The 14,025-nt window shown below is 57.2% G+C and overlaps 1 protein-coding gene across 2 annotated transcripts in view; it reads left to right on the plus strand.

The window, feature by feature from the left end:
* The window catches only part of SLC27A1 (solute carrier family 27 member 1), a 28,289-nt gene extending 14,751 nt beyond the window's left edge, over window positions 1-13,538 (plus strand). For both annotated transcript variants that reach the window (XM_017501250.2, XM_017501251.2), the window contains exons 3-13: window positions 1,366-1,760; window positions 1,973-2,134; window positions 2,286-2,355; window positions 3,678-3,769; window positions 3,846-3,955; window positions 8,287-8,496; window positions 10,236-10,362; window positions 10,453-10,590; window positions 10,670-10,834; window positions 11,229-11,375; window positions 12,024-13,538. In XM_017501250.2, coding sequence (XP_017356739.1) covers window positions 1,366-1,760; window positions 1,973-2,134; window positions 2,286-2,355; window positions 3,678-3,769; window positions 3,846-3,955; window positions 8,287-8,496; window positions 10,236-10,362; window positions 10,453-10,590; window positions 10,670-10,834; window positions 11,229-11,375; window positions 12,024-12,181 — 1,774 coding nt within the window. In that variant the 3' untranslated portion in view covers window positions 12,182-13,538. The remainder of the gene's footprint in view (window positions 1-1,365; window positions 1,761-1,972; window positions 2,135-2,285; window positions 2,356-3,677; window positions 3,770-3,845; window positions 3,956-8,286; window positions 8,497-10,235; window positions 10,363-10,452; window positions 10,591-10,669; window positions 10,835-11,228; window positions 11,376-12,023) is intronic.
* Window positions 13,539-14,025: the final 487 nt, after the last annotated feature.

Here is a 14,025-nt window from a genome sequence, read left to right on the forward strand (position 1 = left end):
TGACTCCTATTCTTTTTTTTTTTTTTTTGAGATGGAGTCTTGCTTTTTTGCCCAGACTGGAGTGAAGTGGTGAGATCTTGGCTCACTGCAACCTCCGCCTCCTGGGTTTAAGCAATTCTCCTGCCTCAGCCTCCAAAGTAGCTGGAATTATAGGCACCCACCATGACGCCTGACTAATTTTTGTATTTTTAGTAGAGACGAGGTTTCGCCATGTTGGCCAGGCTGGTCTCAAACTCCTGACTCAGGTGATTCACCCGCCTGGCCTCCCAAAGTGCTAGAATTACAGGTGTGAGCCACCGTGCCTGGCCTAAAGCATTTCTTGTTTGTTAGCTTTTAAAGTTCATTCTCGGCTGGACGTCATGGCTCATGCCTGTAATCCCAGCACTTTGGGAAGCGGGGACGGGTGGATCACCTGCGGTTGGGAGTTTGAAGCCAGCCTGACCAAGATGATGAAACCCCATCTTTACTAAAAATACAAAAATTAGCCAGGCATGGTGGCATGCGCCTGTAGTCCTAGCTACTTGGAAGATGAGACAAGAGAATTGCTTGAACCCAGAAGGTGGAGGTTGCAATGAACTGAGATCACGCCACTGCACAGCTGCCTGGGCCACAGAGTGAGACTCCATCTCAAAAAAAAGAAAAAAAAAAAGTTTATTATCATTCATCTAATAGCAAGGGGTGCCCGCTTACCTCCATATAGTCATTCAGGAGCCCCGCTCCTTTCACTGGGGGCTCTGGTGCCTCTGCCCTTTATATCCACTAACGAGTGGGGAAGCGGAACATCGAACCTTCTAGCAGGGCTTAGCATTCGTTCCTACACCCCCAATCTACTCGTGCATCTCCTAGCCCTACTTGGGGCAGGGGCATCCCCTCCCCAGTTGGGGCCACACATGCTGACAGATGGCTTCAGCCATCTGTCCCTGGTGCCACCGAGTGACCTGGGGGCAGAGCAGCTGCCTAGCTCGGGGCTGGACCCTGGGGGTCCTGGTTGGGGTGGTCTCAGCATGAAGAATCCAGGCTGAAGGCAGTGGGGGATGATGTCAGGTGCTCCGGACGTCTCAGGGGACAGAAAGGAGGATGGGATCAGATCCCAGCTCCACCAGGGCCACCAAGCCAGCTGGGGTGTGGGGGGGAGGACAGGGTGACTGATTTATTTATCATGCTTTGAAAATCTACCTACTTCCTGGCTGGTTGGTAAATGGCCCTTGCCCTTGGTCCCCTGAGAGATCTAGCTACAGAAAGGTTCACCACAGACCTCATCAAAGCCCTGGCTGCCCTGGGATCCTCCAGAGGGGAGGCTGAGGCTCCCGAAAGCCAGGCCGGGCAGGGCTTCCTTGACGCTGTCCCCTCCGTCCTCCCTCCCAGCGGTCTCTCTGTGCTGATCCGCGTGCGCCTGGAGCTGCGGCGGCACCAGCGCGCCGGCCACACCATCCCGCGCATCTTTCAGGCGGTGGTGAAGCGGCAGCCCGAGCGCCTGGCGCTGGTGGACGCCGGGACCGGCGAGTGCTGGACCTTCGCGCAGCTGGATGCCTACTCCAATGCGGTGGCCAACCTCTTCCTCCAGCTGGGCTTCGTGCCGGGTGACGTGGTGGCCATCTTCCTGGAGGGCCGGCCCGAGTTCGTGGGGCTGTGGCTGGGCCTCGCCAAGGCGGGCGTGGAGGCCGCACTGCTCAACGTGAACCTGCGGCGCGAACCCCTGGCCTTCTGTCTGGGCACCTCGGGCGCCAAGGCCCTCATCTTTGGCATTGAAATGGCAGTGGGTGAGGCCAGGCGTGGGCATCAGGTGGGCGGGGACCTGAGGCATCCCCCGGGCGGGCGGAGAGATGCGGCGCCCCGGGCCTCGGAAGGCCACTCTGGTTGTGGCCATGAGGTGCACGGTCTGGGTATGCCCCGAGCAGGGAGTTGGTGCATCCCAGGCCTCGGGAGGGGGCCTGTCTGGAGGTGACTATAACCCATGTATTGGGGACCACAGCGGTGGCCGAAGTGAACAGGTATCTGGGGAAAAGTTTGATCAAGTTCTGCACCGGAGCCTTGGCGCCCAAGGGCGTCATGCCAGACACCCACCTCCTGGACCTGCTGCTGAAGGAGGCCTCCACTGCCCCTTTGGTACAGATCCCCAGCAAGGGCATGGACGGTGAGTCAAGGGTGGGACCCTTCCATGCCTGCCCTATCCCCCGTTCCCTACCCGCCAGGCCCCGCCCCCAACTCCAAGGCCTCGCCCACCCCAACTCCTAGGCCACGCCCCAAATCCCAGGCCCCACCCCCAACACCTGCGTCTCCTGCAGATCGTCTTTTCTACATCTACACGTCGGGGACCACGGGGCTGCCCAAGGCTGCCATCGTCGTGCACAGCAGGTGAGGGGCCCACGGGCATAGTACCTTCAGCAGCTGAGAATGACCCAGGCTGTCTTGCCATCCCAGCCTGCCCCTCAGCTCCTGTGGGGTCAGTGGCATTTCCACCTTACCCTGGGGACAGAGAGGTCAGCCCATGTTTCCTGAGCACTTACTCTGTGTCCAGAGCAGGGCTAAGCCCTCCACGTGCACACTCATTGGAACCCTAAGGGCTTGGGGCTGGACGAGGGCATCACACCCATTTTCACACCCACGGCCCATCTTGGGACCCGGTTGCCCTGTGCCCACTACTCTGGGGCACCTCTCATTCCCCCACCTGTTCACGACATCCAGCCCATCAGCAAAACCCATCTTCTCCATCTGTCCACTGTTTTCCATGACCTCCACCTGGACCTGTGCCAGCCCCTCCTCGGGCTTGTCCTGCTCCCCCAACTCTCCCCTCCACCCGAGACGGCTCCTGCCAGCAGCCACAGGAGGGCTGAAAATCCTAAATCAGACCTCCCCTGCCCCAGACCTCCCTGCACTTACCTTGACCCTCAGAATAAAACCCTCTTTTGGGCCAGGTGCGGTGGCTCACGCCTGTAATCCCAGCACTTTGGGAGGCTGAGGCAGGCAGATCACTTGACTTCAGAAGTTTGGGACCAGCCTGGCCAATATGGCGAAATCCCGTCTCTACTAAAAATACAAAAAATAGCCGGGTGTGGTGGTGCATGCCTGTAATTCCAGCTACTCAGGAGGCTGAGGCAGAATTACTTGAACCCAGAGGTGGAGGTTGCAGTGAGCCGAGATGGCGCCACTGCACTCCAGCCTGGGTGACACAGTAAGACTCCTTCTCAAAAACAAACAAACAAACAAACAAACAAAACCCTCTCTCAGTTCGTGTGGCCTCTGCCACTACCCTGGTGTCATTTTCCTCCCCCCACCCCTCGCTCACTCCTCCTGAGCTCCTCAAACTTCCTCAAACCCACACATTCCTTCTAGCCTCGGGGCCCTTGCATGCTCTGTGCCTGGGCATTCTCCCGTAGCTCGCCCCTACAGCTCTTTCTTGCTAGGTCTCAGATCATGCTTCACCTCCCCAGACAGGATTCCCCAACCCCCCGGGACTGCGTCACCATCAGCGCCTCCCTGCCCCTTGACCCTACTATACCCCCGTGACGCCTACCACCACCACCAATTGTTCGTTGCGTGTTTTCTTCCTGCCAGCCTGTGAACCCAGAGTTGTGCTGGCTCCGCCTGGGTCCACACCCAGCATGCTTCTTCATGCCCATGCCCTGGGGGATTTTGGTCCTAGCCCCTGCCCTCCCGGCTCCACCTCCCCCCCACAGGTACTACCGCATCGCAGCCTTCGGCCACCACGCCTACTGCATGCAGGCGGCTGACGTGCTGTATGACTGCCTGCCCCTGTACCACTCAGCAGGTACTACGGGGCAGCCTGAGTAGGGAATGGTGGTGGGTGGGGGCGGGGGACCCCTCACCGAGGCCACCCTCTGCAGGAAACATCATAGGTGTGGGACAGTGTCTCATCTATGGGCTGACAGTCGTCCTCCGCAAGAAATTCTCGGCCAGCAGCTTCTGGGACGACTGCGTCAAGTACAACTGCACGGTCAGGCCCCGCCCCTCCCAGCCAGGCCCCACCTCCTCCCAGTCAGGCTCCACCTCCTCCTGGTGAGGCCCCGCCCCTTCCAGCAAGGCCCCCACCTCCTCCTGGTCAGGCCCCCGCTCTCTCCCAGCCTGGCCCTGCCCCCGACCAGGTCCTACTCCCTTATGTGCGCCCTCTGGTCCACCTGCTGGCGCAATCATCTCTGGGAGTTGGGGGAAGGAATGGCTGTCCAGCACGGGGACAGAGACGGCAGTGTTTCCTGAGTGCTTGCTCTGTGTCCAGACCAGGGCCAAACCTTCCGCCTGTAAATTCAATGCAGCCCTTATAACTGCTTGGCGGATGGACAAGGGCATCACACCCATTTTGCAGATGAGGAAACTGAGGCTTATAATGTGACGATGATTGGGCCCAGGGTGCCTAAGCTCCTTAAGGCAATGCCTTCCCTATGCCTCCTGCCCCTTGGGTCTTCCCTGTCGTTGACTGTAGGGAATTGAGACCAGTGGGTACCCTGGGGTGGGAAGAGCTACGAGGCTGGGGCTTCCAGGTGAGGAATGTGTAAGGTGGAAGTGGAGTCATCTGCCGTCTCGGAGAAGAGAGCTGGTGGAGGTTAAGAGCAGGGATTCTCCTTTCCCCTCCATGGTGAGAGGAAACCAGGCTGAGGGTTTCCATGCTGTAAGGGGGGATACAGGAAATACAGGTGGGAGGTACAGGAAACAGGTGCAGAGCCCGGAGGAAGTAGCAAGGCTGGCTGGGTAAGGATTGGGGGAGACATCGTGCCACTGCACTCCAGCCTGGGTGACACAGCAAGACTCCCTCTCAAAAAATAAAGGACTGTGGCAAGTTGGCAGATGCAGATTGGACAGATGCTGCCCAGAGAGGTTCGGCCACCTGTGCAGGTCACACAGCTGGGCAGGGATGGGGGGCTTTGGGCTGAGCATCCTGGGATACACCACCAGGTCCACAGCTGTGCTTGGCTCCACTTTTGAGGAGTTTTGGTTCTGCTTGGAAGGTCTTGGGAAAGTTACTAATCTGCATGTTGAAATACAAAAGCACTTTTAATTTTATTCATTTATTATTTTTGAGACAGAGTTTTGCTGTTGTTGCCTACTGCAACTTCCACCACCCGGGTTCAAGCCATTCTCCTGCCTCAGTTTCCCAAGTAGCTGGGATTACAGGCATGTCACCACCACGCCTCATTAGTTCTATATCTTTACTAGAGACGGAGTTTCTCCATGTTGGTCAGGCTGGTTTCCAACTCCCGACCTCAGGTGATCCATCCGCCTTGGCCTCCCAAAGTGCAGGGATTACAGGTGTGAGTCACCACCCCTGGCCTATTTATTATTATTTTTTCTTGAGACAAGATGTCACTCTGTCGCCCAGGCTGGAGTACAATGGCGTTATCATGGCTGACTGCAGCTTCAGCCTCCTGGGCTCAAACGATTCTCCAGCGTCTGCCTCCCAAGTGTCTGGGACTACAGGTGTGCGCCACCATGCCACCATTTTTGTATTTTTTTTGTAGAGATGGGGTTTCGCCATGTGGCCCAGGCCAGTCTCAAACTCCTGGGTTCAAGCGATCCACCCACCTTGGTCTCCCAAAGTGCTGGGATTACAGGCATGAGCCACTGCACCCGGTCCAAACGTATCTTTTTAAAAAAAAATTATAGGGGGTAGCAAATACACATAAATGTGAACAGAAAAGTATAGACAGTTCTGGTGCATCCCTCAGCTGGACCAGGGGCGATTAGATATCCCGCCCTTCCCTCAGCTCCTCTCCACATCCTTCACTAGGCAGTGGCGTAAAGCATCCCTGAGACAGCTTCGTGTTTCCTGTGTAGCTGTTTCAGTATAACCTTTGAAGGATGAGGACTTGTTTCAAATTCAAGTGAAATTCATGTAAATTAGCCATATTAAAGTGAATAATTGGGCCAGGCTCGATGGCTCATGCCTATAATCCCAGCACTTTGGGAGGCCAAGGCGGGCAGATCACTTGAGGTCAGGAGTTTGAGACCAGCCTGGCCAACATGGTGAAACCCCATCTCTACTAAAAATACAAAAAACTAGCTTGGCGTGGTGGCGGGTGCCTGTAATCCCAGCTACTCGGGAGGCTGAAGTGGGAGAATCGCCTAAACCCGGGAGGCGGCGGTTGCAGTGAGCTGAGATTGTGCCACTGCGCTCCAGCTTGGGTGACAGAGTGAGATGCTATCTCAAAAATAAATAAATAAATAAGTGAATAATTTGGTGGCATTCACAATGTACAATCACCATGTCTATCTAGATCCAGAACATTCTCATGCTCCCCAGAGGAAATTCCATCCCTACATACTCCGCTTTTCCCCACCCGCAGCCCCTGGCAACCACTGATCTGCTTCCTGTCGCTATGATTTGCCTGTTCTGAACATATCAGATCAATGGAGTCAGAAACTGTAGCCTTTTGTGTCTAGTAAGGATTGTTTTTAAGTGACAGTGATTTCTCGGTGTCGTCAGCAATCTGGGCAGTGGCTCAATCCTGTCTCACAATGTCAAAAATGTGTTTTTTCTTATTTCCATAATTAAAAAAAAATACACAGCCAGCATTATGTTTGGTTGATGTGTCTTATAAGAATTCTTGGCTGAGCGCGATCGCTCACGCCTGTAATCCCAGCACTTTGGAAGGCCAAGGCAGGAGGATCACTTGAGCCCAGGAATTGGAGACTGGCCTGGGCAACATAGCGAAACCCTCATCTCTACAAAAAACTTAAAAACTACCTGGATGTGGTGGTTTCTGCCTGTAGTCCCAGCTGCTTGGGAGGCTGAGGTGGGAGGACAGCTTGAGCGTTTCCTCTCTGGGCCTCAGTGCCTTCACTCCAAACTCAGCTCAGAGTGTGGCGGTGGTGTCTGCTCAGCACTTTGGCTTAATCATCAGCCATTTAGTCAGTGCATCCTCAGGAAGCCCACTCAGAGATGAGAACGCAAAGGCACCGTGGGATGCCTGGCAGGTGACCCCAGGAAGCCCTTGCTGGGCTGGAGAATGTGTGGCAGGGAGGGAGGGTGTCCTGCTTCTCCAGGGCTCAGCTGGGGCACAGGGAATGCCTCTCAGTGATGCTTGAGCTGAGACTGAAGAGTCCTAGCAGATGCATCTGGGGGAAGACTGCTTCAGGCAAAAGGCGTAGCATGTGCAGACTCCCTGAGGGGCAGAGTTTTCCGGGGAGATGGAGAGGCGGGCGCGAGGGCGGCAGGGCCAGATCCAGCTGTGCGCCACTGGGAGGCCCTGAGCACATCTGCAGCTGTTAGGATCCATCCGGTGGGTAATCCCTGCCATGCAACTGTTGTATTCCCACTCTGGGGCCAGGATGCCTGGGTTCAGATCATTCTGCCACTTCCCAGCTCTGTGATCTCGTTCCAGTTCCTTACCATCTATGAGCCTTGGTTTCTCCCTCTGTAAAGTTGGGTGTGAAGCCCGCCTGGAGATGAGAACGCAAAGGCACCGTGGGGCACCTGGCGAATGACCCCAGGAAGCCCTTGCGGGGCTGGAGAATGTGTGGCAGGGAAGGAGGATGTCCTGTAGGGGGAGCCAATGAGCAGGCGGCTCCGTGGGCGCCTGGGGCTCAGCGCAGATGCAGAGCAGACTAGTGTGTGCACCCGGGAGTGGTCCGCCAAGGGGTGAGGCTCTGGCCAGCCCAGGCTCAGCCAGGAGGCTCTGCAGGACGCTGTAGGCTCCAGGCCGAGGGTTGCCCTGCGGGGTGTCAGCTCTCCTGCTAGTCCTGCCCTGTGTGCCTGCTGAGGCTCAGACTCGGATGTGGTATCTCCAGGAAGCTGCCTGCGGGAATGGAAGGACCATGAAGGGACTTGGGGGTGGGTGGGTAGAAGACACTGTCTGCATCTGCTTGGATACAAGTTGCATCCGTCTAGGCACAAGTAGATCACGCCTGAAATCTCACACTTTGGGAGGCTGAGGCAGGGGGATTGCTTGAGGCCAGGAGTTCAAGACCAGCCTGGGCAACAGAGCGAGATCCCCCATCTGTACAAAAATCTGTAGTCCCCGCTACTTGGGAGGCTGAGTCTGGAAGATCACTTGAACCCAGGAGTTTGAGGCTGCAGTGAGCCATGATCACGCCACTGCACTCCAGCCTGGGTGACACAGGGAGACGCCAACTGAAAAATAATAATAATAATTAAAGCTGCATCCTAGGCGCTTTGCAAGAGACTGATCAAGTCCCAGGAGTCCACGTGGACCCCACGAGAGCTATCATCATCCTTAGGCTATTTCGCTCATAGGATTAGCTCCCTGGATGGGGCGGTCTCGGGGACCCTCCACCGCCTGCCGGGCCCATCGCCCACTTCTCCAACCCCCTCAGGTGGTTCAGTACATTGGGGAGATCTGCCGCTACCTGTTGAAGCAGCCGGTGCGCGAGGCGGAGAGGCGACACCGCGTGCGCCTGGCGGTGGGGAACGGGCTGCGTCCCGCCATCTGGGAGGAGTTCACGCAGCGCTTCGGCGTGCGCCAGATCGGGGAGTTCTACGGCGCCACGGAGTGCAACTGCAGCATTGCCAACATGGATGGCAAGGTGCGCGCCTGGAGGGCCCTGGGCAGGTGTCGGAGTTCAGGGAAGGCCACTGCCTCCTCTTCCCCGGGCCCCTGGGATCCACAAAACAGCGTGGATTGGCGGAAGGCTCCGCCAAGGGCGCGCGCAGGGTGGGGCGTAAGGCGAATTCCTGGGACCCCAGGTACACCACCAGCGGGTCAATGCAGGGTACGCAGGGACAATCCTCCAGCCTGCACAGTGTGACTGTGGTCTTTCAGTCAGGAGAGTTGCAGGCCAGGTGTGGCTGTGCGCCCTGGCAGGAGCCTCAGCCTTTCTGAGCCGCCGTTTCTGCGTGTGGTGATCAGCAAAGATAATAGGGCTCTGGGTACAGTGCTGTTATTCTTTGTTGTCGTTGTTTGAGACAGAATCCTGCTGTTGCCCAGGTTGGAGTGTGTGTGATCATAGCTCACTGTAGCCTTCAGCTCCTGAGCTCAAGCAATCCTCCTGCCTCAGCCTCCCAAGTTGCAGCAGAGACGTTCATGGTTAGCAACTACTTGCTCTATTAATGAGCGCCATTCTGCACTGGCGTGAATCTCCCTCTCCTTTCCCAAGCCTCTTCCATCCAAGGCCAAGAACAGATCATAATAATGAGCATTAAGCAAGTGTCGGCTGGCCTTGGTGGCTCACACCTGTAATCCTAACAAATGGGGAGGCTGAGGCAGGAGGATCACCTGAGCCCAGGAGTTTGGGACCAGCATAGGCAATGTAGTGAGACCCCCTTCTCTACAAAATATAGAAAATTAGCCAGGCACGGTGGTGGGTGTCTGTAGTCACTGCTACTAAGGAGGCTGAGGCGGGAGGATCACTTGAGCTTACGAGATTGAGGCTGCAGTGAGTTATGATTGTACCACTGGATTCCAGTCTGGGCAACAGTGCGAGACTGTCTCTCTAAAAAGGAAATAAAGCAGCAAGTGCCACGGGAGCTGGGTCCCCAGTGCCAAGGACACTGCTTCCTCACTGTGCTTGGTGTTGGATGGCCATCCCCCCCACCCCGGGCATCTTTGCTCACTGTAGCTCAGATTGCTGCATAGGAAACACAGCAGGCCAGGCACGATGGCTCACACCTGTGATCCCAGCACTTCAGGAAGCCGAGACAGGCAGATCACTTGAGGTCACGAGTTCGAGGCCAGTCTGGCCAAGATGGCAAAACCCTGCCTCTACTATAAATACCAAAAAATTTAGCTGGGCTCGGTAGCGTGTGCCCTTAATCCCAGACTCAGGAGGCTGGGGCATGAGAACCACTTAAACCTGGGAGGCAGAGGTTACAGTGAGCCGAGATTGCGCCACTGCACTCCAGCCTAGGTGACAAGAAAGAAACACACTAGACAGAGTGTGGTGGCTCAAACATGTTGGCCATGCATTTCCGTTCACAGAACCATGCCAAGCAGGGCGGCGGGCAGCAGGGGAATCTCTGCAGGGTCTCACGTAGTGTAGGGTCACCAAGGCATCCACTTCCTACCAGCATGGAGGGTTTTGTGGGCCAGGAAGTGGTCGCCAGCTGCAGGTCTTCCCTTGACAGCATGCAGGCTGGGAAGGTGGCAGGAGGGGCCCTGAGTTGGAGGCGACACTTACTACCCTGCTTCTGCAGATCAGCCAAGGTCACAGAGCTTAGCGCCACACTGGAGGTGCTATTCCAAGCCCTGGGGCAAGGCAGGCAAAGTGTTAGTGCAAAGGACCCCGCGTACCCCCGGCTCCTTCCAACTCAGTTCGCCCCACCCCAGGTTGGCTCCTGTGGTTTCAACAGCCGCATCCTGCCCCACGTGTACCCCATCCAGTTGGTGAAGGTCAATGAGGACACGATGGAGCTGCTGCGGGATGCCCAGGGCCTCTGCATCCCCTGCCAGGCCGGTGAGTGGGTCCCCCATGTGGTCCCCTCCTGAAGCTGGGGTCCCCACGCTCTGCCTGCCCAGCGCAGCCTGAGTGTGGCCTCCTTCCCAGGGGAGCCTGGCCTCCTTGTGGGTCAGATCAACCAGCAGGACCCGCTGCGCCGCTTCGATGGCTATGTCAGCAAGAGCGCTACCAGCAAGAAGATCGCCCACAGCGTCTTCAGCAAGGGCGACAGCGTCTATCTCTCAGGTGCGCAGCCTGCTAGGCTCTGGTGACTGGCTGTGAGGATGGGGATCGGCCACCCATCTACCCCTCTCCCCTCTGCCAGGTGACGTGCTGGTGATGGACGAGCTGGGCTACATGTACTTCCGGGACCGTAGCGGGGATACCTTCCGCTGGCGAGGGGAGAACGTCTCCACCACCGAGGTGGAGGGTGTCCTGAGCCGCTTGCTGGGCCAGACAGACGTGGCCGTCTATGGGGTGGCTGTTCCAGGCAAGCTGGGATTGCAGGGGGTGGTCCTGAGGCATGGTCCTGAGGGCGCTCAGCCAAAAAGGGCTTGGAGGTACAGGTGCCCTTGGGCAGTGCACAACCTAGACAACTGCTCATGGCAGCCCAGGAAGCAGCACTGGATCTGGAGTCAGTTCACCTGGGTGATGTTGAGCCTCAGTTTTGTCACCCAGAACATAGGATCAAGAAAGCCCTCCTGTCTAAGAGCTTCAACGAGCCAAGCAGGAGCTCTGTAAAATGTGTGCTGCTTCCATAAACGGCATCCCAGGCGGGGAGAGACTGGATATCAGAGACCAAGGGCTACTGCCTGACAGTGTATGGAGCCTTGCTGGTGGGGAGGGGGACGGGTGGGGTGTCCTCACTGAGCCTCTGCTTCCAGGAGTGGAGGGTAAGGCAGGGATGGCGGCCATCGCGGATCCCCAGAGCCTGCTGGACCCCAATGCGATGTACCAGGAGCTGCAGAAGGTGCTGGCGCCCTATGCCCGGCCCATGTTCCTGCGCCTCCTGCCCCAGGTGGACACCACAGGTGCAGGTCCCCCCACCCCTACCCTCTCTCTTCATCAGCGTGTCTGCTGATTCGTTTCTTGGTCCATTTGTTGCTATAAAAGAATACTTGGCCGGGCGCGGTGGCTCACGCCTATAATCCCAGCACTTTGGGAGGCCGAGGTGGGTGGATCACCTGAGGTCAGGAGTTCGAGACTAGCCTGGTCAACATGGTGAAATCGCATCTCAAACTGGTCTTAAACTCCTGGGCACAAGGGACCCTCGTACCTCGGCCTCCCAAAGTGCTGAGATTATAGGCATGAGCCATTATTGTGCCCGGCCCCCATAAAACTTTATTTATAAAAACAGGTGGAGGGCCAAATTTGGCCCACAGGATGGAAGTTGCTAAACTGTGATCCACTGTGTAACAGACACAGCCCTGCCTGTCGCGTGGTCACACATGACCAGGCAGGGTGCACACTGTTTCTTGCTCTGGTGAGGAGTGGTCAGGGAGGCCTCCCTGGAGGAGGGTGCATGAAGCCAGGATCTGACAGAGAAGGGGGAATCAACCAGGCAAAATGGAGAAGAACATTTCCGCCCAGGGACAGCCTGTGTGGAAGCCCAGAGGTGCAGGAGAGATGTTCCCCAAGGCCACCTGCTCAGCCCGTATCTGCCCCCACCCCCACTACAGGCACCTTCAAGATCCAGAAGACGAGGCTGCAGCAAGAGGGCTTTGACCCGCGCCAGACCTCGGACCGGCTCTTCTTCCTGGACCTGAAGCAGGGCCACTACCTGCCCTTGAATGAAGCGGTCTACACTCGCATCTGCTCGGGCACCTTCTCCCTCTGAAGTTCCTCCCCTGCTGGCCAGAAACTCCAGGCCTGGTGGGAGAGGCCGGCTTGAGCCAGACAGCCCTGCACAGGGGTGGTGGCCTCCTGCGCAGCCACCTGGCCGAGCTGTACCTGGTGGGGCCCGTCCTGGACTGAAACTGGGACCTCGGATGAAGCCGTGCCTCTCTGCTGCATTGGCACTCCTGCGTCTGTCCCCTCTTCCTGCCTTTCCTCCTCTGGCTCCTTCCATCCCTGTCCCTGTCTGGCCTTAACTCTTCCCTCTTTTACTTTTTTTTGAGACAGTCTCGCTCTGTCGCCTGGGCTGAAGTGCAATGGTGGGATCTTGCGCCGCAGCCTCCTCAGTAGCTGGGATTACACCCGCCACCACGACCAGCTCATTTTTGTGGTGTGCCACCGCGCCCGGCTTTCCTCCTTTTCCTCTCCTCTCTCCCTCCTCTTCTCTCCTGCTAAGAGTGGAATGTGTGTGTCGGGAGCTGGGGCTCGGACCGCCGGACCCTGGCCTCGGACTGGGGCCTCCGACCTCCCTCCTGGCTGTGCCTTACGGAGCCCCGCCCAGGCCTCCTGCAGCTGTTGGGTTCCACATGCTGCAGCCCCACGTGACTTCCAAGCAGGCCCTCCACCCTCCCTGCTGAATGGAGGAGCTGGGGGCCCCAGGGGCCAACTGGAAACGTCGCCCAGGCTAGGCCCATTGCCTTTTGCACTTCCCCATTCCTGGCGCCTTTCCCCAGCCCCACCTTCCCCTCCCGATGCCCTGAAAGCTTCTGGAATTGACTGTGACTGCTTGAATGTCGCCACTGCCAGCCCTGCCTCAATGTCCCCATTTAGCCATCTCCATGGAACTCCTGCCGGAGGGCCCTGAACCCTGCACTGCATGGCTGCCCAGCTGGCTCCTTCCTGTCCCAGGAGGAGGCCTCTTGGGTGTCCTCATCTGCTATGGCTACTGGAGAGTCCCACAGGAGAGGCAGCAGTGGGGTCAGGGGAGGTCTCCTGCCTGGGGTTGACCTCTCAAGCCTCAGGGGTTCTAGCCTGCTGAATATACCCCACCTGGGGCATGACGCTGTCCCCACTGATGGCTCTGACGCTGTGTTGGTGGCGATGTCCCACAAAATCCCACCAGGTCAGCCCAAATGTCCCTGTGGGCCCACTAGTGGCTCATCACGGACACCCAGTCCAGCCTTTCTGGGGCTGGCCACCCAGGCTGCCTGTGCGTCTGTCTTCCCTCCAGCAGCACCTCCTGGCCCCTGGAATGGTGGGGCCATGGCGAGTGACCCCATGGCATCTCATGGGGACTTTCCTGGGCACTGTGGTTTTATTTTCTAATTGGTTTAAGAAATAAACCTGAAGACTGTCTGCTGCCTGCTAGGAGCCCATTCATTGATTGTCCCCACGTGGCACAGAACCTTTGCAGGGTTTCAGAAAGCAGGACTCAGCTGGCCCTGGGCACAGTGGCTCATGTCTGTAATCCCAGCACTTTGGGAGGCTGAGGTGGGAGAGTCATTTGAGCCTAGGAGTTCGAGACTAGCCTGGCCAACATGGTGAAACCCCATCTCTACTAAAAATACAAAAAAAAAAAAAAAAAATTAGCTGAGTGTGGCACACCTGTAATCCCAGCTACTCAGGAGACTGAAGCAGAAGAATCGCTGGAACCCGGGAGGCAGAGGTTGCAGTGCACTCCAGTGTGGGTGACAGAGCAAGACTCTGGTCCAAAATAAATAAATAAGTAAATAAATGCAAAAAGGAGCCAGGCGTGGTGGTGCATACCTGTAATCCCAGCTACTCGGGAGACTGAGGCAGGAGAACTGCTTGAGCCCAGGAGGTGGAGGTTGCAGTGAGCTATCGTGA

This window comes from Cebus imitator, unplaced genomic scaffold (genome assembly GCF_001604975.1).
Source record: "Cebus imitator isolate Cc_AM_T3 unplaced genomic scaffold, Cebus_imitator-1.0 Scaffold280, whole genome shotgun sequence".
NCBI lineage: Eukaryota > Metazoa > Chordata > Mammalia > Primates > Cebidae > Cebus > Cebus imitator.